This window comes from Oryctolagus cuniculus, chromosome 7, assembly GCF_051225735.1.
Source record: "Oryctolagus cuniculus isolate XC-2025 breed Fujian yellow rabbit chromosome 7, ASM5122573v1, whole genome shotgun sequence".
Taxonomy (NCBI): Eukaryota; Metazoa; Chordata; class Mammalia; order Lagomorpha; family Leporidae; genus Oryctolagus; species Oryctolagus cuniculus.
Genome location: NC_142873.1, coordinates 29,571,350 through 29,595,668, shown reverse-complemented (window position 1 = coordinate 29,595,668; position 24,319 = coordinate 29,571,350). Strand labels below are relative to the sequence as shown.

Sequence of the window (24,319 nt, the reverse complement as noted above, 5' to 3'; positions counted from 1 at the left end):
TGAAAGAGTTTTTGCATAACTGGCATTGTTATTTTCCTAAATCTTGGTAGGATTCACCAGTGAAGCTGTCTTGTCCTGATGTTATTTCTGTTCAGGCTTTGTGTTTCTTCCCAAGAGAGTTTTGGCAGTATACTTAATGTTTGAAGCACGTTGTTCATTTTACATAAGTTGTATTGGTATCAATTTATCTGTCATATTGAAACACTGTCAAATTGTCTAACAATTCAGTTTCCATTATGGAAAACTCATTGGTTGATATGCTATAATTGATGAGTTAAAGCTACAATTTTGTTTAGCCTGAAAATCTGTGCTCAGTGCCTATTCAATCCTCCCACCTTCTTTCTTATCTTAGCACTCCCAACTTGCCAAGTCAGCATGTGGAAAGGTTTCTAGAGGACATATTACCATCAGAAACAGAGAGTTTTGGAATTTTCCATTTTATTTATACATCTATTTAAATGGGCCAGGATTCATTTTCATTCCTCAGGAAGGGAAAGAGGATTCTATGTGTGCATGGGTATGGGTTGCATTCTGCAAGAAAACTACTAGGCTGAACTCTGACACCTAAAGGATTCCCTCATTAATAAAGTGCAAGCCAAGCAGCCAGAAGGAGCACTGAGAATGAAAGCATTTTTAGCAAACTACAAAAGTAATGGGGCCGCTGAGCTTCACAAATAGTTCTCATCCTGGTTGGCTTCACTGTCCGGCTCCATTGCGTCAGGATTGCGTTTCTCGCCCCATCCCACTTTCCTGGTCCCATCAGTCGAAACTGATATGGACTACAAGGGCCGAAGAACACCTCCAGGGCCAGCTGGGGATCAGTTAGAAAGAGCCATGGTATATTAGGCTTGGCCCCTATGAATGAGCCCAGTTCATCCATGTATGTGATATAGTCAGTCTGCAAGGTATTGCTCTGCCCAAACCTGAGGAAAGGAAAGAATATAATGCAATGAGTGTCACAGGTGCAGAAGAAGCATTTGTTTCTTATTGTTTGTTGCAGAAAAATCATCAGTCAGTGTCTCCAATTATATCCACTCCCCACCCTCTTTGTTTCTATAAAATTGAATTTATTATTCATTCTCTGGTTAAGTGTTTTTTCTTTCCTATTCCCTATTTGAGTTGGACATAATTTTGGGCTCTTGCCACTGGTTGTATGGCCTGCTGGAAAACGACCCTCAATTCCATGTGACTGACAAACTTAGTTTACTCTTTAAAACACAATTACTAGTTAAATGACATTGCTTGAAGTCTGCCACAACATTTAGCTTTTTATATTGGTTTGCTTAAAATTGAATTTATGTATGTTTTTCATGTTCTGCAATTTATTGCAATTTAACATAAATTGCTTCCTGCTCTATTTGGAGTTTGGCCTCATTTGTTTCATTCAAACCTGAAGAAAAGCTTATTTATTTAGGTAATGAAGTTGATGTTAAGTCTCTTTTCCTCCTCTTTGTCTCTACTGGTCTCTAAAGGAAAGGGCATCAGGCTGCACGATGTCTTAGCACTTAGGAGTGCCTACCTCTGAGAACTCTGTCCTGTGAACTGGATGAAATAATGTGGGGATGGGAGGTTTTATTGAATCTCAGGATCCCACATTTTCTCTTCTGTAAGCATGAAGCCAATAACTATCTAGGAGCCTCGAGGCTTGAAAGAGGAGACAAAGTTCCAGCGTGGTCATTTATTAATGCAACTCTGAACTAATGATACTTTCAACTTAATTTGGCATATCATTTGAAAAGGAGTTACTAATATGAAAATAACACAAAAGAGTATATTGAAATATCTGATATCTCACCACTTAAATTACTTTCTACAAATCTCGTTTATGGGCCGGTGCCGCGGCTCATTAGGCTAATCCTCTGCATAGCGGTGCCAGCACACCGGGTTCTAGTCCCGGTTGGGGCGCCGGATTCTGTCCTGGTTGCCCTTCTTCCAGGCCAGCTCTCTGCTGTGGCCAGGGAGTGCAGTGGAGGATGGCCCAAGTGCTTGGGCCCTGCATCCCATGGGAGACCAGGAAAAGCACCTGGCTCCTGGCTCCTGCCATCGGATCAGCGCGGTGCGCCGGCCGCAGCACGCCGACCGCGGCGGCCATTGGAGGGTGAACCAACGGCAAAGGGAAGACCTTTCTCTCTGTCTCTCTCTCTCACTGTCCACTCTGCCTGTCAAACAAACAAACAAACAAAAAACAAAAAAAAACAAATCTCGTTTATGATGCATGTGAAAACACATGTTTGGATGCATCAGAGTTAGTATAATTTTCATAGAAATTACTAGGACAAGCGAATTCACTTGGCTTTTTTATGACAAAAACTGGAAGACATCATGCAATTTCCAGTTAGTCTACGTGCTGGCACACATGTGCCTAGCAGAGAAGGAGCTTGGGGGAAAACTATAAAGTTACTTCTCACCCTCAGCACTGTTGACATTTTAAAATATTTATTTATATTTGTAATGGAGAATTAAATGTACATATTTAGAGGACACAATGTGACATTTTGATATATGTATACATTGTAGAATGGTTAAATAAGGCTAATTAAATATCACCTCAAATACTTTTTTTTTTTTTTTTTTTGAGAGTGTTACAAATCATGGCAGGGAGGGTAGTCATAGGTGGGTTCTTTTCCTCAGCTTAGTGTAGAAAGAAAGAGCCAAGAAAAAATTTGGAAAAAAACCCAGAAACTATATTTTGTTTTGCAAAGTGACAGTGAAGCATATCACTCAAGAGGAGACTAGATGGAGTGCCTGGAGTGGGACACTGGTTTTCAGGAAGTGCACAAAGTTTTTAAGGCTTCACTGTCTTTTCATTGGGTCTTTCTACTAGGGGTACCCATCGATGAGAGTTTCACATACTGTATGCTGATTCACTTGGGTCACATGGAGATGGGGGGGTCTCTTAGAGAAAGTCTAATTCACCTTAGGTGGGCTCAACCCTCTACTCTGTTAGTTGTGGGTGGAAAATTGCAAATAGATTGAAGATCTAGTTAAAAACACAAGCTCATACATACAGAACAGGGTGTTGTAGCGGGGAAAAATGACCATAGGTCACAAAGCAAGCCTCCCACCCATGGCTTGCAGCCTGGTTGCACAGGACATCCTACCAAAATTTGAGGGGTCCACAGACACTTAGCCCCACTGGATGGCCTCAAAGAGCATTTAAAACCTTTAACTCTTGGCTGTCCTGAAATGCACAGAGTGAGGTTGCTGGCTATTGTCACCACGCTGGGCAATAGATTGTCAGGCTGCTGACATTTTGAGCGAGATGATTCTTTGCTTTGTTGGACTGTATTCTGCATTGAAAGATGCTTAGCAACGTTGTCCCCATTAGAGAACCCCTGTTCTACAGTTATAGAATTGTGGTGACTGTTTATTCATCTAATACTTTGCAGTTATTGCAAGTGTTGTCCAAAATCATGAACTCGGACTAGTGACGGTATAGAATGTATAATGTGTTCCAACATAAAGGCTGTTTGTTTCATTAGGAGGCAACTGCTTACCACTTGAGTTTCTTCCCCATTTTTTCATCAATGTCAGCCATCATCTCATTTGCTGTTGGCAGGGTACATGAATCTGGACAGTTTAAGAAGAAATATTTGATAACAAGTGATGGAATTCATTATTGTTTATGGACTAAGTGACTGAATGATTTTCTGTTTAGAAAAACTATCTTCAGGAGAATAACAACCCACAGAAAAACACCTGAGAATTTAACAGACCATGTCTGGGAAGGGCAAACTGGCCTGTAGACAGATCATAACCTCCGACATGGTAGTAGCTCACCGATCTATTACTGTAACACTACGGGGGCCTAATCTCCCATATGCTTCAATACATCTCATACGTACTTTCTGCATCCTCTTAGCAAACCTTCCATCAAGAAACAATCTGGGGAAATTGTTTACTCTCAGGTACATGATGATTAAATGAGTTAAATGAAAAGAAGCAGGAGACTTGAATGAACCTGCAGGTTCAGGGACAGAAGAGAGTTTTAGTTTTGTAAAATTCTTTTTTTGGCCTTACAAGAATTCTTTTTGAATTGTTTTACTTATTTTTTTTTGACAGGCCGAGTGGACAGTGAGAGAGAGAGACAGAGAGAAAGGTCTTCCTTTTGCCGTTGGTTCACCCTCCAATGGCCGCCTTGGCCAGCGCGCTGCGGCCGGCGCACCGCGCTGATCCGATGGCAGGAGCCAGGTGCTTCTCCTGGTCTCCCATGGGGTGCAGGGCCCAAGTACTTGGGCCATCCTCCACTGCACTCCTGGGCCACAGCAGAGAGCTGGCCTGGAGGAGGGGCAACTGAGACAGAATCTGGTGCCCCGACCGGGACTAGAACCCTGTGTGCCGGTGCCGCAAGGTGGAGGATTAGCCTAGTGAGTTGCGGCACCAGCCTGAATTGTTTTACTTACATAAAGAGAAAAAATTTCATGTATTTCAAAAGTACAGTTCTAAGAAGATAACCATATACTTTTCTCTGAAGAAAGGAGAGAACTTCCATTTTGATTATGGCCTTGTCTAAATATAGATGGAGTTTGTGGATTCAAAAGGCTTCATAGCCTAGGCAGTTCATGTCAAGAGCCTTGGGTGATCACTGAGGTCATACATAAGAGTGTTAATTGTTACATTAACAACAGGAGTCACTGAGGCTGGCGCCATGGCTCACTTGGCTAATCCTCTGCCTACGGCGCTGGCACCCCGGGTTCTAGTTCTGGTTGGGGCGCCAGATTCTGTCCTGGTTGCCCCTCCTGCAGTCCAGCTCTCTGCTGTGGCCAGGGAAGCAGGTGGAGGATGGCCCAAGTGCTTGGGCCCTGCACCTACATGGGAGACCTGGAAGAAGCACCTGGCTCCTGGCTTCAGATTGGCGCGGTGCAACACACCAGCCATAGAAGCCATTTGGGGGGTGAACCAACGGAAGGAAGACTTTTGTCTCTCTCTCTCTCTCTTTCTCTCTCACTGTCTAACTCTGCCTGTTAAAAAAAAATAACAGGAGTCCCTGTGCACTAACTTCCCATGCAGGACCTCTGTCCTCAAATAGTTGTATTATAACTATGTCTAAGTGCTTGCAAAAGATATATCATTCTTGGGTGCTTCTTTAAAGTTAGTTAAGTTTCTTTAAAAAAAAAAAAGAAGTGAAATTAACTTCAAGATGCAATGACTTTGAACAGCCCTTGTCTCCACTGTTGAGGAACAGTTTTTGTTGCTATTTTTCAGGCAAATTGTTGAATTCCTTACTTAGTACAGAGTTGGTCCTCTGTGTATAAAGTTAATTGAAAATGGATCTTAGTGGATAATGGTACTGAGAATGGGAGCAGCAGGAGGAGGAGGGTGAGAGGATGGGTATGGTGGGAAGAATCACTTTATTCCTAAAGTTGTACTTATGAAATACATGAAGTTTGTGTTCCTTAAATAAAAGATTGCTTTTATTCATAATTCCCTCTCTCCCTTTCTCCCATCCTCAATCTTCCTCCTTCCTTCTTTTTTTCTTTGAATTTTGCAAATACATAATTTCAGTCTACTCTATAATCACAGGCTTAATATACCACTAGCCACATGCACTATTTCAGACAAGGAACAATAGTATAGATAGAAAATTTCCAGTATAAGGGAGAAGTGTAGATGGGAACAATGAGATGAGATGGTTTCTACCAAATATTAGACATTCCTAACTCACAAGATATATTGTAGCTCAGTAGGTCAGATTTAAGCTCTCCCTACCTCATCAACTGTTCTTGGCTGAAATGTAATGAAACACTGTAATGTGCCTGTCTCAAAACTTATTACTATCATTATTTTCTAATACCTGACACCCTAATTATGGAAAATAATAAACTCCATGTCTGATCTTGTCTTCTTTGTTTTGTTGTTTTATTTTATTAATTTATTTAGTATGCCTGTAGCTCACTTACCTTTAAAATGATGCAAGAAAGTTGCTATGACATTTGCAATGCATGAACACTTCCCAGTTTCTTTGGCATCTCGTCTCAGCCTAATAGAACTTTATGGTCAGATATTTGCTGGGCATCTCACAACAAAGTGATGAAAATTTGGATATGTTCTGTTTAAGATTGTATCCTAAGTGCCAAGACAGATCTTGGCACATAGTAAGTACCCAATACATATTTGCTGAGTGAGTAAATTACTCCTTTCTTCATGTAAATTTCCTAAGTTTATTAACTGCACCAAATATTCTCATAAAACTTCAGCACCTTGGCAATATTGTGGCTTTCAAGAGTAAAAGACAATAGAAGTATTGCAGAGGAGCACCCTTGCAAATGATTTCATGACAAGCCCTGCATGGTACATTTGAAATAAAAACTTATTTGTCCACAATATTTTCAGAAAACATATACACACATTCCATGATTATAATATGAGTGTACTCCAAAAAGTTTGTGGTAAATGCAATTAAAGGATAAGTTTGGGATTGGCGTTATGATGTAGTGGCTTAAGATGCTGCCTTTGACACTAGCATTCTGTATGAGCACAGGTTTGACTCCTAGCTGCTCCACTTCCAATTCAGCTCCCTGCTAATGAACCTGGGAAAGCAGCAGAAGATGACCCAACTTCTTGGACTTCTGTCATGCATGTGAGAGATCTAAATAGAGTTCCAGTCTCCTGGTTTGGGCCTGGCCCATTCCTGGCCATTTGTAGCCATTTGGGAGGTGAACCAGCTGATTGACGATATGCCTCTCATTCTCTGTGTTTCTCCTTATCTTTCTGTAACTCTGCCATTAAAATAAATAAGTGTTGATAAAAGGTAAATTTATTTTGGTAAAAAAATTTTTGAAGTCCATGCATAGTTTTTTTTCCTAATATTTATTTCCCATGAACATTTTGAAAATGGCTCATATTTTCTTCATTATCAACAGTATAAGTTTCTATGAACATTACATTAGATAAGTTGCACCTAAAGTAAAAGGACACTTTTAATAATAAAGATCAATATAAATGTCCTAAATTAAATCAACTTATTTGAGACATGTTTTTCTGGATGTAATTTTCATATTCTTGGTATTTTCACATAAGCATCCTTGTAGCCCCTGGAGAGCAGACATGATAGAGTGGAGGGAGAGGGGAGAAGATTAACTGTAGAGATGCAGTGGTTTGACACTGTGATTCTGATGTGATCTCCAGCAAGCTCCCAACATCCTACCTTGACATACAGTTACTCCACTGAAGTCCTTCTCTTAAAGCCTTGAAAAATTTTCCCAATTTCCTTACCATAGCTTATGAGAGCATAGCTTATGCTCAGATCTTCCTCCCTGGCCTGCTACTCCTTACCTCTACTTTACATTCCCTTGCACAAAAATGTTTCTGATTCCTCACATATTTCATGTTGGTCTTCACCTTCAAATTTTTCCTCATATCCCTCCTCTTGGAATAACCCATTACCTAGCAATGCCCTTCCCTGAGAATACCTACAAACTTCCCTTATTGTTCATTCTCTCACACCAATTTTAAGCTCTGTGAGCCCAAGGAGCATGTTTGTATTATTCACTTTGTTTCCTTGGCACACAGTAGGTGCTCAGTAAATGCTCATTGACTAAATAAATGAAAGACAGAATGATCCACTTACTTGCAAACACTTTAGCCGCCCAGCGGGCCTGCAGGTCAGCTGTGGGGATGGCAGCTCCAAGGGACTGGACAAGGCCAATCACCGCCAAGGTTGGCTTTTCTATTAGTGGCGGGAAGATGCCTTTAAACAAAGTAACTTCATTGTTTCTGCTTTTGATGATGGAGTCATCAAGGAAGGGGTAGGCATACTCATAGCCTGTTGCAAAGATGACGGAGTCGATGGCCTCGAACATGGTCCCATCCTCAAAAATGGCTGAGGTCTCTGTGAACTCCTTCACATTGGGCTTGATGGACACAGTGCCGCAGAGAATGCGAGCTGGGAGCTCATCATTGAACACAGGCTCTTTCCTCAAGGGACTGTGCAGAAACAAGAGGTAAACATTCTTGCTGTAAAATACTTCATTTCTGAGAAATACCTACAACAGTCCACAGCACTGAAACCAAATTCTAAAAATTAAACATCAGCATAAGGCGCAATGAACTCTCCACACTGTGGCAATTCCTTTCCTGTTGTCTGTTACAGTCCTTAAGAATATCTGTTTGAGCTGTCCATTTTGTTCCTGGAAACTTGCAGATTCTCTTATAGGTACTTATACAATTTGAGGATTCACCAAAAAGATGAATACAAAACTAATTCTAGACACAATAAAGTGGTTAAGAGTACAAACTTGGGAACCAGTTGTCCCAAGATAATTATAAACTAGCTCCATGCTTTACCATCTATTAATTTATACTTATGTGTATAATGGGGATAATGGTAGAATCTTCCTCTTGGGGTTGTGAAAGTTAAATTAACAATAATCTATAAAGCACTTAAAACAGTACCTGGCACACGCAAATAACATTACAAGGTACTTTTAAAAATTTTCAAAACATGGAATTTAAAATACATGTTTATTTTGGTGCAAAAAGTTATGAAATCTATGCAAATGAAGGTCTTCAAAATAGAAAGTGTGTCATATAAAGTCACGCATGGAGTTCAAATATTTTTGCACCAAAATAAACTTGCCTTTAATTCCATTTTCCCATGTACTTAGTGAAGTGCCATTGTATTATAAGTGTGCTATTGTTGTAACTTTAAAGTCTTGCATGAGGAAATCAGATTGATGGTGGTGAAATGTTTTGTGGCCATGTTTGGTTTTCTTTCATCAGCTGTGGTCACAAAAGAAAGCATGAGAACTTTGAAATGGCACTTGACTTGTCCAAATTCTAGGAATGGCATTTTTCATGACAACATACTTCATTTTGACTGAAGCATCCTTTCAAGGTTCTGGAATTTCTTGTGAGTACCTCACATACAGGCTTTGTAAATCCTGAAATTTATCTCTACATCCACACTGTTTTCCACCTCTGTAGCTCTGCAACCTCTGCTTTTTCCTTAGAAGGTGGATCACAGAGAAACCTGGATTCTTCCCTGTTCTCCTCCCCTCCCCAACGAAGGGAAAAGTAAGAAAGTGTCAGCAGCCAGTTAGGGTAACTGGAACCTTTCTGGAGAGGGAACCTGGGTTTCAGTATAAGGGGATATCCAAAATCATGTTTTAATTGTCTCAGTGGCAAAGCCAAAATATTCCTAGCAGTTATCCTTACAAGATAAATATCTTAACTAGCTCAAACTTCAGAACTTTTATTAGATTAACGGAATTTAAAATGTGTGTGTATATATATATACATATATATATATGTATTTTAGTTTTTAGGGACACAATAATCTACAGACTGAGTAGGATAAGCAGCTTGGAATGAGGGTTGGCTCTTAAACCTGGTGTTTACTGTTCTGATTTACAGTTCCTTCTTACTTTTTAAAAACTTGTTTCTCTAAACATAATAAAAGTTTTTGGCTAATATGGGCCAGAAGATAAAATTTCTTAGTGAATCCTTTCTTTTCTTGCCAATTTAAATATTTTTTTATACTGATAGACTGATTCCCCTACCCAGAATACTTTCCTCATTAGTAAGTGTTGGGGCTGTCTCTATAATGAAATAAATTAGTGAATTTTATGAGCCACATCAGGTCTGTGACTGTCCAATGCTTTACATGTTCCGTGCCTCCTGCCTGTCCTGCAAAAACATCCAGGCTTCAGGGGTGCAGGAAGTGTGTACTTTTGTTCTGAGATTTCTTACATGTTGATTAACTATTTTGTTAATTAATCTTTAGAATCACAAAAGAAAGAATAAGGAAGGAGGAGCATGTTGGGAGCCTGGGCAAAAGGGAGAGTAGGGTGGGAGTTATCACAACACTCCTAAATCTATATCTGAAATACATGAGCTTCTTTTTACCTTACATAAATTAAAAAAAGGAACCAATATCTATAAAGCTTTACTAAAATTTATAATTTTTTTTTTTGACAGGCAGAGTGGATAGTGAGAGAGAGACAGAGAGAAAGGTCTTCCTTTTGCCATTGGTTCACCCTCCAATGGCCACCCCGGCTGGCGTGCTGCAGCCGGCGCACTGCACTGATCCGAAGGCAGGAGCCAGGTACTTCTCCTGGTCTCCCATGGGGTGCAGGGCCCAAGGACTTGGGCCATCCTCCACTGCACTCCCTGGCCACAGCAGAGAGCTGGCCTGGAAGAGAGGCAACCGGGACAGAATCCGGCGCCCCGACCGGGACTAGAACCCGGTGTGCCGGCGCTGCAAGGTGGAGGATTAGCCTAGTGAGCCGCGGCGCCAGCCTTAAAATTTATAATTTATAAACTAAATACATTGTGTATTTGTATAGTTTGCAAATAAATTTATATAAATATATATAATTTTCATATATAGTCTTACTGGATATCACTACAACATTGAGAAGCTGGTATTATTATTGATATCCCTCTTTACCCATAAGCATGGAGAAGATTCTTCAAAACAATTTCAGTGTGTATGACCCTCCAAGTTCTTTGCAACAGTTTGTAGCTATCATATGTGAATTCTGTATGTCAGAGTGATCTATCACTTACCCATTCTCATTTTGGATTCTTGCATACTCCTTTCCCACTGGACTAATTTCATTAAGATTTTTAACTCCCTACATGATCTCTGGGTATATTGTCTCTTCCATACAGTCCCCAATTTAATCCAACTAGCCTCAATGAAGTAATATCTAGGCAGAAATTATTCACTTGAACCAGTGCTCTCTTTTGAATGTAAAATACATGTGATTTGTATACCCATTTAAAGGCATCAGGCCATAGTTCTCATGCTTAAACCATGTGTTCATCTTCTTGGTGTATAACCAGTCAGAGACAAACGATGGGAGGATACTCTGGAGAAACGATGCAAAGCGGGTAACATACACCATATCCCAAGGGTAGCCTTCATCCCAAACTCGACTCATGACCCAGGAACCACTTCTGGTACTGATAATGACCTGGTGGGGAAAGGCAACACAGATTTCGATTTCAATATCACTCTGTAAGAAATAAGCAAATGAGACACAATTCTCTGGGCAATTCTATGCATTTTCCTCAATTTCCAGATGGGAATACTTCAAAAGAGTTAGATCTGGATCAGTAGTCCGCAAATGAAACTAGGGAGAGGACTGGTGCATAGCTGTGGAGAGAATTAGAGCCACACCTCTTGTATTTAATTGTGATAGATTCAGTCTTCCTGTACTCATAGCCCAAGATGAGAGGTCTGGTAGAGATCACCGATCCAGTGTGCCCAAAGAGTGGTGGGTGTGGGTGGTTGATGGGCTGAGTGGGAAAATGTGGCTAACTCTCCAGATGAAATTAGGCTGAGAAGAATCCAAGAGTTTAATTCTGTTCTCTGTGCCTGGTGTCCCTTTGCCTACACACTCACACCCTAGGACTTCCAGCATCAACCTATGTTCTGAGGCAAGACTGACTCCTTGTTTGTTTTGTCATCTTTGGGATAACTGAAGGGAATATTCAGCTTAAAAATACTTTAGGTTTTATTTATTTCCATTTATAGATTTATTGATTAAGTACGTGTTTACCTAAAATATGTTCTCTCTTTAGGATCCACTGGTCATGTGTGACTCAGCCTGGAATCCTGTAGCAAGTCTTGACTGCATCCAAGTTAAATTCTCTTTTCATGTGGTTGTTATTGTCATTCCTAATTTCACTGGAAGATTCATGACCTCTTTTTGTGATGGCTCCTGTACTTGTCACCCTACCTCCATCCATTAGTTTCTCCTGGAAGTCAGGAACTAGTCCAACTTCTTCTGTGTTTATTCCTAGTTTAGTTCTTATACATAAAGATTCCAATATTGAGTACCTGTTATTGAACAAATTACTGATAGCAAATTCAAGTTTCATATACCTTCCAAATCTTCTAGGTGGTAAACATAATACCCCATGTATGGTAGGTGACAAGAAATAGTGTTAAATAAATAAAGACAGAGCCTGATCAGCAGCCATTCTACTCGGAAGTGATCACAAACAAACAAAAATGACACACACTTTTGTTGGTTTACACATGCACACATTCCTATACTTAATCCTGGTTTTAACAAAGTGAACCTTAACGAGCATGGGCCCCATTGCCTTGCTTCACCTGGGGAATGCCCAAAGTCCTCCTTGACCGAGAAGGCACATACAGCAGGCAAACTCCAGCCCCAGTGTCTAGGCTGTTGACTTAGTGGCGCAGCCTTCCCTAGGTTTATTTCTCCAAACCTTTTATGCTGCATACCTGTGTAGCCAGACGACTGAGCTCAACAGCGATGTCAGATCCTGAGTTCCCAAGGCCAATCACAAGGACTCTCTTTCCCTTGAAAGCCTCTGGGCCCTTATAATCCCTGCTGTGGAGGTGGTTGCCTCGGAACTGGTCTAGGCCTAAGTGAAACATAGGAAGTGGTTTGAGTTGATCTTCAGAAATTACGAAGGTACAATTTTTAACTGTGTTCTTAATACCTTCTATTACCAATCTTAATTTTAAAAAATCTAAATGATTACTTTTAGTGCCCTAAATAAATCTGAAGATATGATAACCTGTATTTTGATAGTACTAATAGCTGATAGTTATTGAAGACTTACTACAGGCTAGATCTGTAAAAATAGTTTAATAATAAATGCTACAATGGTTTACTATTCTTGAATATAGTTACTGCTTTCCATATTTTAAATGTGAAATAAAGACAACGATGTGGTAAAGAACCTGTGGAATGAGGAGCTGAGCCTAGTGCTGTGATCCCGTTGTCCTAACTGCTGAAGAAACTGCCCCTTTGCATCAACAGATTCAATCTATTCTTTCTGAACCTCAAACTTTTTTACTAACCTTGGGTTATGATCATTGTGCATGGAGATGGGGGCTGTAGTAACCCTGGGTGGACTTGTTCCTGTTTCAAGGAAGAGAGGAAGTAAGGAAGGCTTCAATGCATTGTATTTATATGATATTTGCAAGTGTTGGGTTTAATGGAGTGTGTTACTAATGCACTTGTGTGTGCACACATGTATACATACTAACATTCATAAGTCACTGAGATTTCTGAAGTGCATTTCTAAATTGTGGATAAAGAAATTAGAAACTTAAGTTTTGTGGGGCCAGCGCTGTGGCATAGCAGGTAAAGCTGCCATCCGCAGTGCTGGCATCCCATATAGGCACCAGTTCCGGTCCCAGCTGCTCCACTTCTGATCCAGCTCTCTGCTGTGGCCTGGGAAAGCAGTAGAAGATGGCCTAAGTCTTTGGGCCCCTGTACCCACATGGGAGACCCAGAGGAGGATCCTGGCTCCTGGCTTCGGATCGGTGCAGCTCTAGCTGTTGCGGTCAAATGGGGAGTGAACCAGTGGGTGGAAGACCTTTCTCTCTCTCTGCCTCTCCTTCTCTCTGTGTAACTCTGACTTCCAAATAAAATAAATAAATCTTAAAAAATATAAATTATATTTTAAAAAAGAAGCTTAAGTTTCTCCTATGAATAATATATGCAAAACATGACTTCCTTGAAACCACTTGGCAGCTAGACTCTAGACTTCTTATAAGTCTACTCAGATACCATGGGGTGCCATCAGGACTTATATTTATATGAGTTCTCTTTAAAAACAAGAATTTTGTCTGATTTCTGATTTGCTGATCTTTGATTCTTTTAACATAGGGGTTTAGGATGTCATGTATTACTAAAATTAGCATATGATTTGATCTAAACTTTTTAAAGAACCTTTAGGATCTTAAGGAAATTCATTGTCTACAATTTATGGGAAGATCTGTTTCAACCATTGATGCTTACATGTAAGTTCCCAGATTATTGTATAGTTCCCAAACTTACCAGGGAAGGAACCAGTTGGTAGATTAGGATACACATGATGTCCAGAACAAACCATTACAGCATCAAAAATAGTAGATTCCTGCTTCCCATCTTTTTCAGTAATAACAACCCATTGGCCAGTGACTAAGAAGCTGGGACCTTTTTGTATGCTGGAAACCAGGGTCTTAAAGAAAACCAGAAGAAAAAAATCTTTTTATTTGGATTTCTCTGAGAGTCTTCAAAAAATTCTTGGAAAATGTGTATTATGAGAAAACTATGTACAGATTTAAAAATTCTTTGTACCACAATAAGCTAATCTTTGAATTCCATTTATTACATGAACATTTTGAATTTCTTTCCGCCTTTTTTTCTTTTCTTTCAAAGTTCTTCTTTTCTTTCAAAGTTCCTATAATCATTATGCACTCACCTCGTCACTTAGAAATGTGTGTAAAGATACTAATATGGAGTCACACTGAATCTTAGCTTCCAGTTTCACCAGGAAAATTACTCACTGGGGGTATGCTTACTCACTGACACCTGGTGGTTGATTAGGGGGAGTAAATAACAGTGAGTAACTGTGAAGAATGCCATGCAACAAATCTAGTTTGCTTGCTTCCTGCTAGTTTACCCCAACATGGCTCCATCATCTGACTTCACCTTCCATCAACTCAGTAAATATGGGAATGTCTCAAGAGTCTACCTGTGGTCTCTTTTTCGCCCTGTGTAGGTACTCCCCATTGTACATATTAATATCCTCCATAGTAGGAACACATACATATATCCAGCCTTGATCTCCCTTTTGCTACCAATGCTTTCTCAAATGTAGCATATTCATTATTGACCTACTAATGTTCCCCTCAAAACTGGCTCTGATTTTCATGCTTCCAGCCACCCAGACTTCAAACCCTTAGTTATTTGGCTTGCTTCTCCATCTTTGCTTTATATCTAAACTATCATATTTCCTGGAATCTTTTTTTTCATTCCATGGCTGCTAACACAGCCGTGGTTCAAGTCCTTATTTCTCCCTTGCATGGACTACTGAATTTCCTACAGGCTGTGCTTCATTCTGCTTCTTAGATGAACCTTTTTAAAGGACTGCATTTTTTAAAAGATTTATTTATTTATTTTGAAGGAAAAGTTACAGAGGGTAGGGAGAGAGAGGCAGAGAGGAATCAATCTACCACATTAAATTTTCATCTTGTGCTCAAAGTTGTTTTTGTTACTTTAGGATTTATTTACACATTTCATGCTATAATTAAAGTCTACACGATTTTGCTGCAATTTTCGCTCTTGGTTTTATTTTCTAATATTCCCACAACTTCTTCTTAGACAAAAACAGCTGAATGATTCCTCAGTATTTATTCTTCCCTCTTCCTTGCTAACAAGACCCAGATTTTGTTTGGGATAACAGTGTACTTGGAAAAGAGATAGACTTCCCACGCTCCTATGCAAACAGAGAGACATATGAAACATAAGCATATAATTTTGGATAGGCTTTCCAGGAAGCTTTGTGAAAGGAGGCTGATTCAGTTGGGAGAATATCTTTTTGTCTTTTATCCCTTCCTCTCTTTTCTTCCCAAGGAGGTAGATATGACGGCTGAAGCTCCAGCAACTGTTTTAAACTGTTAGCTAACTTGATAATGTAGACCTAATATTGAAAAGAGTGAAGCTGAATCTTTGATGGCTGTGGTGTCATCACATCAGCTCTGCATACCACCACCCTGGATTTTCCACAATACACACTGGTTTACTGATTTATGTGGCCGTATCTAATCACAGCATATATATCTCCATCCTCAGCAATTTGCTTTGCTCACTTTTATAAAAATGAGTAGGGCATATTTATACCTCCATTTTGACTTGAGCCATTCGTTTATCTAAAACACTTGCCAAATGCAACTGAAATTTTACCTTCTCTAGAAAGATAACTCTCTCCAAAGTTTTGACTCTTGTTGCATGATTTCCATAGCATTATTTCATTTATAAGCTATAGACACCTGTTTAAGTTTTTCTCTTTTCATTTAAATCATTACTTGAATCTTAATTGTTACTGTTTTATATATATTTATTTTGACCTCCAATTAGAGTATAGGTTTCTTGAGGCCTGAGTCTTGGACTTCATTTTTTGATGTACAGCATACAGTAAAAGCAAGCTGATGGTAGGAACTCCATTAACATTTGTTGACATTGCTGCTATAAATTGACAGGACTGGGGGCCAACGCTGTGGCATGGTGGAAAAGCCACTTCCTGCAGTGCTGACATCCCATATGGGCTCCACTTCTGATCTGCCTCTCTACTATGGCCAGGGAAAGCAATACAAGATGGCCCTAGTCCTTGTGCCCCTACACCTGCGTGGGAGACTGGAAAAAGCTCCTACCTCCTGTCTTCTGCCTTCAGATTGACTCTGCTCCAGCTGTTGCAGCCAACTGGGGAATGAGCCAGCGGATAGAAGACCTCTCTCTCTCTCTCTCCCCCCCACTCCCTCTCTCTTGTGTAACTCTGACTTTAAAATAAATAAATAAATCTTAAAAAAATGACACTACTTATCCCATTTGGAAATTCATCAATAAAATGAGTGAATGGAATGAAAAAAAATGAATAAATTGACAACATTGGGGGTATTGTGGCTTCTGTCTTCTAATTATGCTCGTTTCTAACTGACATAATAAAAGGTGTGGTAAAAGCCTTCCAAAAGTCAAAAGAAGAAAAAGGGAGGAATCTGTCTTGGGAATGAAAAGTGGTTGTCATCGGCTTGCTTGTGAAGTTACTATCTGCTTGGATTTTTTTGCGTGTTAGCACCGAGCAATGATGTCAACCCATGATAGAAAGTGTACAGCTCAGTAGGTGTCTAAAAGAAACATTATCAGTGAATATATGTGCATGCACACTGTTGTATCAATTCTTATATTCATCCAGTGTATGCATGTAACCATATGAGGAAGACAAAGAAGCTAAAATCATACATAAGAAATACTCCTCTTTGTTCAGGGCTCAGAGTTTTGGATAAAAAACTCTACCTGTCTTTATGCTGGCATAAATACTAAAAGACTACTTCCTGTTAAAGGCCTTGGTGTCTTGTCTCTATACGTGAATCCTGCTACAACATGGGGTTAAGCCATTGCTTGGGATGCTTGCATCACACATCGGAATGATGCATCGAGCCTTAGTTACTTTGCTTGTGGTACAGTTTCCTGCTAATACATCCTAGGAGGTAGGAGATGATGACTCAAGTCTTTGGGTCTGTGCCACCCATGTGGGAGACATGGATGGAAAGTCTGGCTCCTGGCTTTGACTTACTGTTACCTTGCTATTACAGACATTTGGGGAGTGAACCAGTAGATGGAAGATATCTCTCTATCACTGTCTCTCTTTGTTACTCTGCATTTCTGGTAGATGAAAATAAATATTTTTTAAAAATTATAATGAGGAATTTAAAACTATATGTTTAGAACAACTCCAGGTAATATAATTATGTAAAATAATCCCAATTCATGATTTTCTGATTGTTTTTCCCATTACACTGTCTGCAGTTAACAATTAACAATTAAGGATTCCATTCAACTGTAAAACATTATTGTCATTGATATAAACAGTGCTTCTGTATCATAACTCTACAGGCACTTTAAGAGGAAATCTAATGAAGTAGGTAGGTGAGGGATGAAGGCAATGGCTGTTTTAATCACATTGTCACAGTCTTCATAATCCAGGGTTCTTAACAAATACATTTTTAAACTGCAACTTACTGGCATATAAGGCACAGAAGTATAAATATGCATTAGAGAATGTTGTATTCAAAACACCAAAGCATGAAGGTAGAATGTTTACTATGATAGGCTAGGTAACTCCAGCATTTTCTAATGTCTTAAAAATTCTCAGAGACCAGTGGCAAATGAATCTAACAGGGAAAAACATCAATGTAGTAATATTTTATCATCTGAGGCAACCTTGGATTGGTGAGGTGTTCACACATATGGCTCTGATTTCTATAACAGAAGGTTGTATAGGTTTACTGCTACTCTAGCCCAAACCATATTAGTACCCACAACACAAACTATGAGGCTCCCACCTCAAACTGTATGTATCTTAAAAGATTCTTCTTTTGAGCAAATGACTTTATGTACTCCTGAAGCTTGCTGTGGTGCATGTAGTTTGGGTAATCCTCGGGGTAAGGGAAGTCAGGAAAGCACATCATTTCTTTGGAGGAGTTCGTGAATACAGACTGGTAAATGCTGGCTCTGCCTTCTTCTGCGTGGTCCTACGAAGAATAAAAATGGTTAAAACAGAAGCCAAGAATGGTGTTCTCTTTAGCACATAATCAACTCTTAGGTGCCAAAAACCTTTTTAAATTAGAAAATTAAAGAACATTCAAAGGCTCTCTGTAAGGTACAGAATAGAAAGCCCTTTGCACAGCACCTGGCACAGAACTGGTGCTCTCTCCACATTCAAGCTCTTACTCTGCACACCACTAGTATTACTTCTGTGTTTAGAGATTAGCTCTGTATTTAGTGTCCCTTAGAGTTGTCTTTTTTTTTTTCTCCTACACCATCACTGGATCTGATCTCACACTCATGTTAAGCACACACATACACACACACACACACGATCCAAAGGAGGCTGTGACTTTTAGCCTATTTGGATGATATTTGGACTCCAGTGAATATTCACTGGCAAAGGAACCCTGCACTGAAGTTGTTCCCCAACTTTGATCTACTCAGAATCACCTGGAGGGCTCCAAGGCCTTCAATTCTTGGATGTCACCCCCAGAATTTCCCATTTAGCAAGTCTGGAGTAGAGCCTGAGCATCTGCATGTGTAAGGAACCACACTTTGAGAACCACCTTTCTGTTGTTCATGAGTTCTGTGCTGGAGGAATTCTCTTCCCACCAGCAAGTGGTATTCCCTCCTCACCAAAACAACAAGGAAACCAGAGGCATCCAAGCATGTGTTAGATCTTGGCACTTTGTTTCCAAGCCATGGAGTAATTGAAAAGCGGTTTCTTTTTGAGAAAGCAATCAAAGATTAAATGAAAAACTAAATATTTCCTTTCTGAGGCAAGGACACAATGAAAGTGTGACAATGTGGCAATTTGAAAATGCATTTAAAAGCTGGCATCCCCTGCTTCCCTGCGTCCTGGGGGGATTCTTGCACAATGTTGGAAAGGGACAGAAAGCCACGTTGCTGCTGGCTGCAGGATGTCTATGTCTATGTGTCTCCTAACCCAGCTGGCCTCTGGAGGACGGAGTGAGAACTGGGGAAAAGATAGAGAGCTCTGTCTTGGGGGGTGAGGGGTAGGAGGGCTGCCTGAGGACTCAGTGGTGCTCAAGTTGAAAATAATGCATCTTCCTTTACAGCAACACTCATGGTTGCTGTATTTCTCATAAACATCAAAGCTCAGAGATTTAAACTTTTTTAGATTCTCTTTGAAATTTTTGTGGAGTTCAGGGGAAGGTTGGGGCTCCTGCCTGGCAGATGGAGTCTCCTCTGTTCAACCACAGCTGTTGACTGTTGTTGACAGAGTTGGGAAGGAAAGGTGGGAAGGAGATGTGTCAGCTGCTCATAGAAAGGAGAGAGGACTGAGATGAGGGTTTGGTTAAAAATATGAAGTCTCTGCTCTGGGAAACAGAGCTGCTGAGGCCATGGAGTGTTTTTGTCTTGAATGAAGTTCTCAGTTGTTGACCCATGGCCACAGCAAATCATAACAGAAGGAGGAAAGAGCTTGGGATTTTCCCTGCATGTTTGTTCTGGGGGGGGGGGGGCAGGTGTTATATAACAGACAAATGCTCCAGAGAGCACAGGTCTTCATTGTTTCAATATGTGGAGTAGCTAGAGCCAGTACAGAAGAAATGAAGCTCAGCTGTACCCCTGGCTGAGAGAGCTTGCTGGAGAATCAGAGACGGAAGCAGCTGTGGGCATGTTAGCACCATCTGCTTTGGATCCTAACTGTGTTCATCTCCCATCTTCCCCACTAGAACATAAATGACTTGAGGGTAAGGTCCCAGGCTGATTCAAGAATGTGGAGCATGCATTTTAGCAGTCTGTCCTGACCTTCCACCTTCCATCTCTACCTATCTGCCCCCCTTCTGCAGGCCTAAATACACCCAAGTTCCAAGTGAAAAGCTTCCTTCATTACGCCTTTGTCTCACTGTCTAATCATCTCTGCTTCCACCAAGCTCCCTTTGTCTTTAATGCCCTGATCATGTATTCACGTCTATTCCAATACTTGTTTTTTTCTCTACTTTTAAAATGCTTCCTGCCTGGCTAAATAGTACCTGCCTAACAGTACCTTTCACATAATGTACTCAGTACATATGTATTGAATGGATATACTAATGAATGAGTGGGGGAGAAAGTCCAGACAGTCTTGGTTCCATTGCTTTCCTCTTTTGCAATTAAAACTATATTAACTTAGTGCTTGTTGAACAATTTCTTATTAAAGCAGCAATGAAGTCTTTTGAAGACATGAGACTCACCCTATATAGAAGCGTATGGAGGCCGGTGCCGTGGCTCAATAGGCTGATTCTCCACCTAGCGGCACCGGCACACCGGGTTCTAGTCCCGGTCGGGGCACCGGATTCTGTCCCGGTTGCCCCTCTTCCAGGCTAGCTCTCTGCTATGGCCCGGGAGTGCAGTGGAGGATGGCCCAAGTGCTTGGGCCCTGCACCCCATAGGAGACTAGGAGAAGCACTTGGCTCCTGCCTTTGGATCAGCGCCGTGCGCCGGCCGCAGCACACTGGCCACGGCGGCCATTGGAGGGTGAACCAACGGCAAAGGAAGACCTTTCTCTCTGTCCCTCTCTCTCACTGTCCATTCTGCTGTCAAAAAAAAAAAAGTGTATGGAACATAAAACATGCTCATATTCTGCATGCTAGGTGTTTAAACCCCACTGAGTGTTCATTTTTCTGAAAAAGCACATGAAAAGTTTGCAAGATGAAAGCTTATATAACAGTTTTCAAAAATCCCTTTCAGATTTTACATTGTCCCAAGGAACTTTTCTTAAGAAAAGGAAGAAGTGAGGTGTTCAAAACTTTGACTCTGATTTCTATAACAGAGAACTGCATAGCTTAGGAGGGGGGTAAAATCTCAAGTATTTGTATATGTTCATATCACCCACTGGGCCTTTCAGTAGAATTGTTGCTTATACACAAGACTTTATAGAACAGACTATTGTGAATGAGCCAGACTCTGACTTTGCATCTCATTGATATGTCACTACTTTCTTAAATAAATTTTGTGATCTGGCTACACTGGTTAACTCAGCTCTCTTTCTCTGTGCCCTTCATGAATTGCTGTTTTCCCCTGCCTCATATGGCCCCACTGCCAGTGACTACATAAGATTAAGGGGTGCCGTTCACAGGGTACTCAAGAAATGGCAGAAATGGCACTCTCTGGAATTGTGTTTCGTGGTGGTCCTCTACTTCCCTCATCCAAGGACATCTCTGAAGACTCAGCTAAGAGCTATCCCCACAGGAAGACTGATGGACCTAAGATTTCAGTAGTCAGCCCTCTTTCAAGAACTCAAGGCACTTGTCCACTGAGTTCACAGTCACCCAGGGATATCTTATTGTAATTTCTTCTGAAACATTAAGGACCAGATATATTTTGCAATGTATGATTTTTTTTTTTTTTGGACCTGGCTTTATAACACTCCTAGTGAGACCTGTGGCAACAATTTGTGATTCAGGGCTGCGGAATGTATAGCCCATGGCCATAAAAGACAACCACAGGAGGTACAAAAAATTCAATAAATTGATAGCAGGCTAACTTTTTTTTTTTTGACAGGCAGAGTGGACAGTGAGAGAGAGAGAGAGATAGAGAGAAAGGTCTTCCATTGCCGTTGGTTCACCCTCCAATGGCCGCCGCGGCCGGCGCGCTGTGGCCGCCACACCACACTGATCCGAAGCCTGGAGCCAGGTGCTTCTCCTGGTCTCCATGCGGGTGCAGGGCCCAAGGACTTGGGCCATCCTCCACTGCACTCCCGGGCCATAGCAGAGAGTTGGACTGGAAGAGGGGCAACTGGGACAGAATCCAGTGCCCCTACCGGGACTAGAACCTGGTGTGCTGGTGCTGCAGGTGGAGGATTAGCCTATTGAGCCGCAGCGCCGGCCAGCAGGCTAACTCTAAGTTGATAATTTTGTATGGCTCACAAATGATGTTATAAATATTCAAACTGCCATTGGCAGAAGAAGGTTCCTCACCTTTGCACTGCAAAACAGTTTCTGTGGCATAAAACAAAGTAAGATTTAGCCTCATGTGAATTCAACTCATGTTTCTCATCTTTATTACTACAGCACAGGTTTTGCAATCATATGGGTTTTTGCTGATTTACTCTTAAAAGATTGTGGACATATATTATGGCTTGCTTCATCAAATAGAGTGGGACCTATTTATGTTGAGTGATTGTGCCATGTTTGTCATCTCAGTGCCTAGCACTAAATTCTGAAAGGATGTATATGCAAGCAGCATTTGTTGGCAAAGAGAGATACATTATATAATATAGTATAAATTAGACACACTTCTCTGAGAAAATATAAACAAGAGAATTTCATGAAAGAAAGTGAACTCTTCACTTCTCTCTAATGGGAAATAAAAATTTAACATAATACATTGAAATTACAAAATCAAAAAATTTTTAAAGGAGGCTTTTGTAATGAACATGTTGTGATGAATATTAATGTGGTCTCAGCCTTGCTGTCCTTCCTCTGTTGGAAGAAGCTGCTGTTGTCGGTTGGGCACGGTGCCCATATTCTCTGGATAGAATATGGCTCCAAGATGAATGATGTAGATACAGTACTTCTCAAGCCACATTTGTATCATCTGCCTCCAAACTCAATGGCTAGGAAATTCAAGATAGAAAGGCTAGAAGTTTCTCCAAACCTGTATTTTGAAATTTAGAAATTATATTTATAATGATTATTTCCCGATTCTATTGTTTCTACAACAATACACCCAGCTGACAAAGACAGTCATTTTCCCTTATGAGTGTGGAAGAGCTGATAAACTATTCAATAGCTACACAAGTAATGCACACGATGATTTATAATAACTTATACCTGCCCCAAAGACATGCATTAATTATAGAATCGCATGCTGGTGACATTGGAAGGCACACTAGAGGTAACCTGATTTCCAAACTTTATATTTGTCAAATGGACATTCAAAGTCGAGAAAGAAAGACACTTGCCTGGAATCTGTCTGCTTAGAAAACCAAACAATTGAGACTAGAATTAAAGACTGCTGATCTCAGGACCTCTGTCCAGGTTTGTTTGTCAATAAAGAAAAAATCCTGGACTCCACAATGCAGGTGGTCATGCTAAATGAGCCAGACATGTCCTATTTTAGGACAAGCCCTTCTGGTGTGAGGTAGTTTTGCATGGTCAGACATCAATGTGATGCAGGAGATAAGATTTTAATCCCAGATGTGGAGCTTTTGTGATCTGCCTCTCATGCCTGAGTTAGAACTGATTAGATTTATTGATTGACTGGTTTATTTTTTGACAGGCAGAGTGAGACAGAGAGAGAGATATAGACAATGAGAGAGATACAGAGAGAAAGGTCTTCCTTCTGTTGGTTCACTCCCCTAATGGCCGCTACTAAGGCCAGTGCTGCGCCGATCTGAAGCCAGGAGCCTGGTGCTTCCTCCCGGTCTCCCATGGGAGTGCAGGGACCCAAACACTTGGGTCATCCTCCACTGCCCTCCCCCCCCCCGGGATGCAGCAGAGAGCTGGACTGGAAGAGGAGCAACTGGGACTAGTACCCGGTGCCCCAACCAGGACTAAAACCTGGAGCTGGCGCTGCAGGTGGAGGATTAGCCAAGTGAGCCATGGTGCTGGCCAGAACTGATTAGATTTTATTTTACTCAGGTTCCCCTCACTCCCCACTTCTTTCCACTGGTGTTGTGTGATGTGCCACTCACCGAGAATTTCCACAGGCCTCCAACATCATCGCTCCTTTCGAAGCAGGTGGGCTGGAGCCCTTCTTCCAGACAGCACCGTATGGCAGCCAAGCCACTGACACCAGCTCCAACGACAGCCACTCTCTTCCCCATGGTCGCCTGTTGGAGAGTCTGGAGAGAATTTCTTCAAGAGTGCCCTATAATCCTTGAGGCTTCTCAGTAGAAATTACCAGTTGATGTTTATGTATTGGAATGCTTACCTCAATAAAAGAAAGCATAGATGAACATTAACAGGTTATGCTCATCATTTTTACCACTTTTGGGATACTACGATGTGAAGGATCTTCAAAATGGGCATGGGAATGTGCACATTCTAAAAACACTGCATGCATTAAAAAGGCTTTTTGTGCCACTATATACTTATCTTTTAATTCCATTTTCCACGAAATTTTAAAAGCATCTTCCTACTAAAACTGACTTATTCTCTTGATTGTTTAATGTTCCCAAACTGTAGACATTAAATACTGTAGCAGGAAGGACCTTGAAAATCATCAATCCAAATCAATGCAAATAAAGCTTTCTCACTCCAAAATAAGAAATGAGTTCTTCAAGGTCTTAGAGTCAGAAGTGGAAGTCAAGTCTTCTGCATTAAATCCACCAAACCATATATCCTCTT

General features: G+C 40.8%; 1 protein-coding gene and 1 long non-coding RNA gene across 3 annotated transcripts; one reads left to right on the top strand and one right to left on the bottom strand.

Moving 5' to 3' along the window:
* Positions 1 to 405: 405 nt before the first annotated feature.
* On the bottom strand, positions 406 to 23,797 carry LOC100347582 (putative dimethylaniline monooxygenase [N-oxide-forming] 6). Of its 2 annotated transcripts, none has more exons than XM_002715214.6 (8): positions 23,665 to 23,797; positions 17,819 to 18,007; positions 13,773 to 13,935; positions 12,203 to 12,345; positions 10,720 to 10,919; positions 7,571 to 7,926; positions 3,498 to 3,570; positions 406 to 923 (listed from the first exon to the last, which is right to left on the bottom strand). In XM_002715214.6, exons 1-8 carry the CDS (start codon positions 23,794 to 23,796, stop codon positions 581 to 583), a joined length of 1,599 nt encoding a protein of 532 aa, XP_002715260.1. In that variant the 5' UTR covers position 23,797; the 3' UTR covers positions 406 to 580. The 2 variants fall into 2 exon arrangements, with proteins under 2 accessions (XP_002715260.1, XP_089155721.1); XM_089299595.1 differs by having other exon boundaries at positions 10,846 to 10,919.
* On the top strand, positions 19,562 to 23,934 carry LOC149125387 (uncharacterized). The gene is made up of 2 exons (XR_016210415.1): positions 19,562 to 19,738; positions 23,680 to 23,934. It is a non-coding gene; the product is annotated as an uncharacterized LOC149125387 (long non-coding RNA).
* The last annotated feature ends 385 nt before the right edge of the window (positions 23,935 to 24,319 follow it).

Coding starts and splice junctions, on each gene's coding strand:
- LOC100347582 (XM_002715214.6), bottom strand. CDS start 23,796: ATGGGGAAGAGAGTGGCTGTCGTTGGAGCTGGTGTCAGTGGCTTGGCT. Junction 3,571..7,570: donor GGCGGCTAAAGTGTTTGCAA/GTAAGTGGATCA, acceptor TAAACTGTCCAG/ATTCATGTACCCTGCCAACA. Junction 924..3,497: donor ATGGGGAAGAAACTCAAGTG/GTAAGCAGTTGC, acceptor TCCTTTCCTCAG/GTTTGGGCAGAGCAATACCT.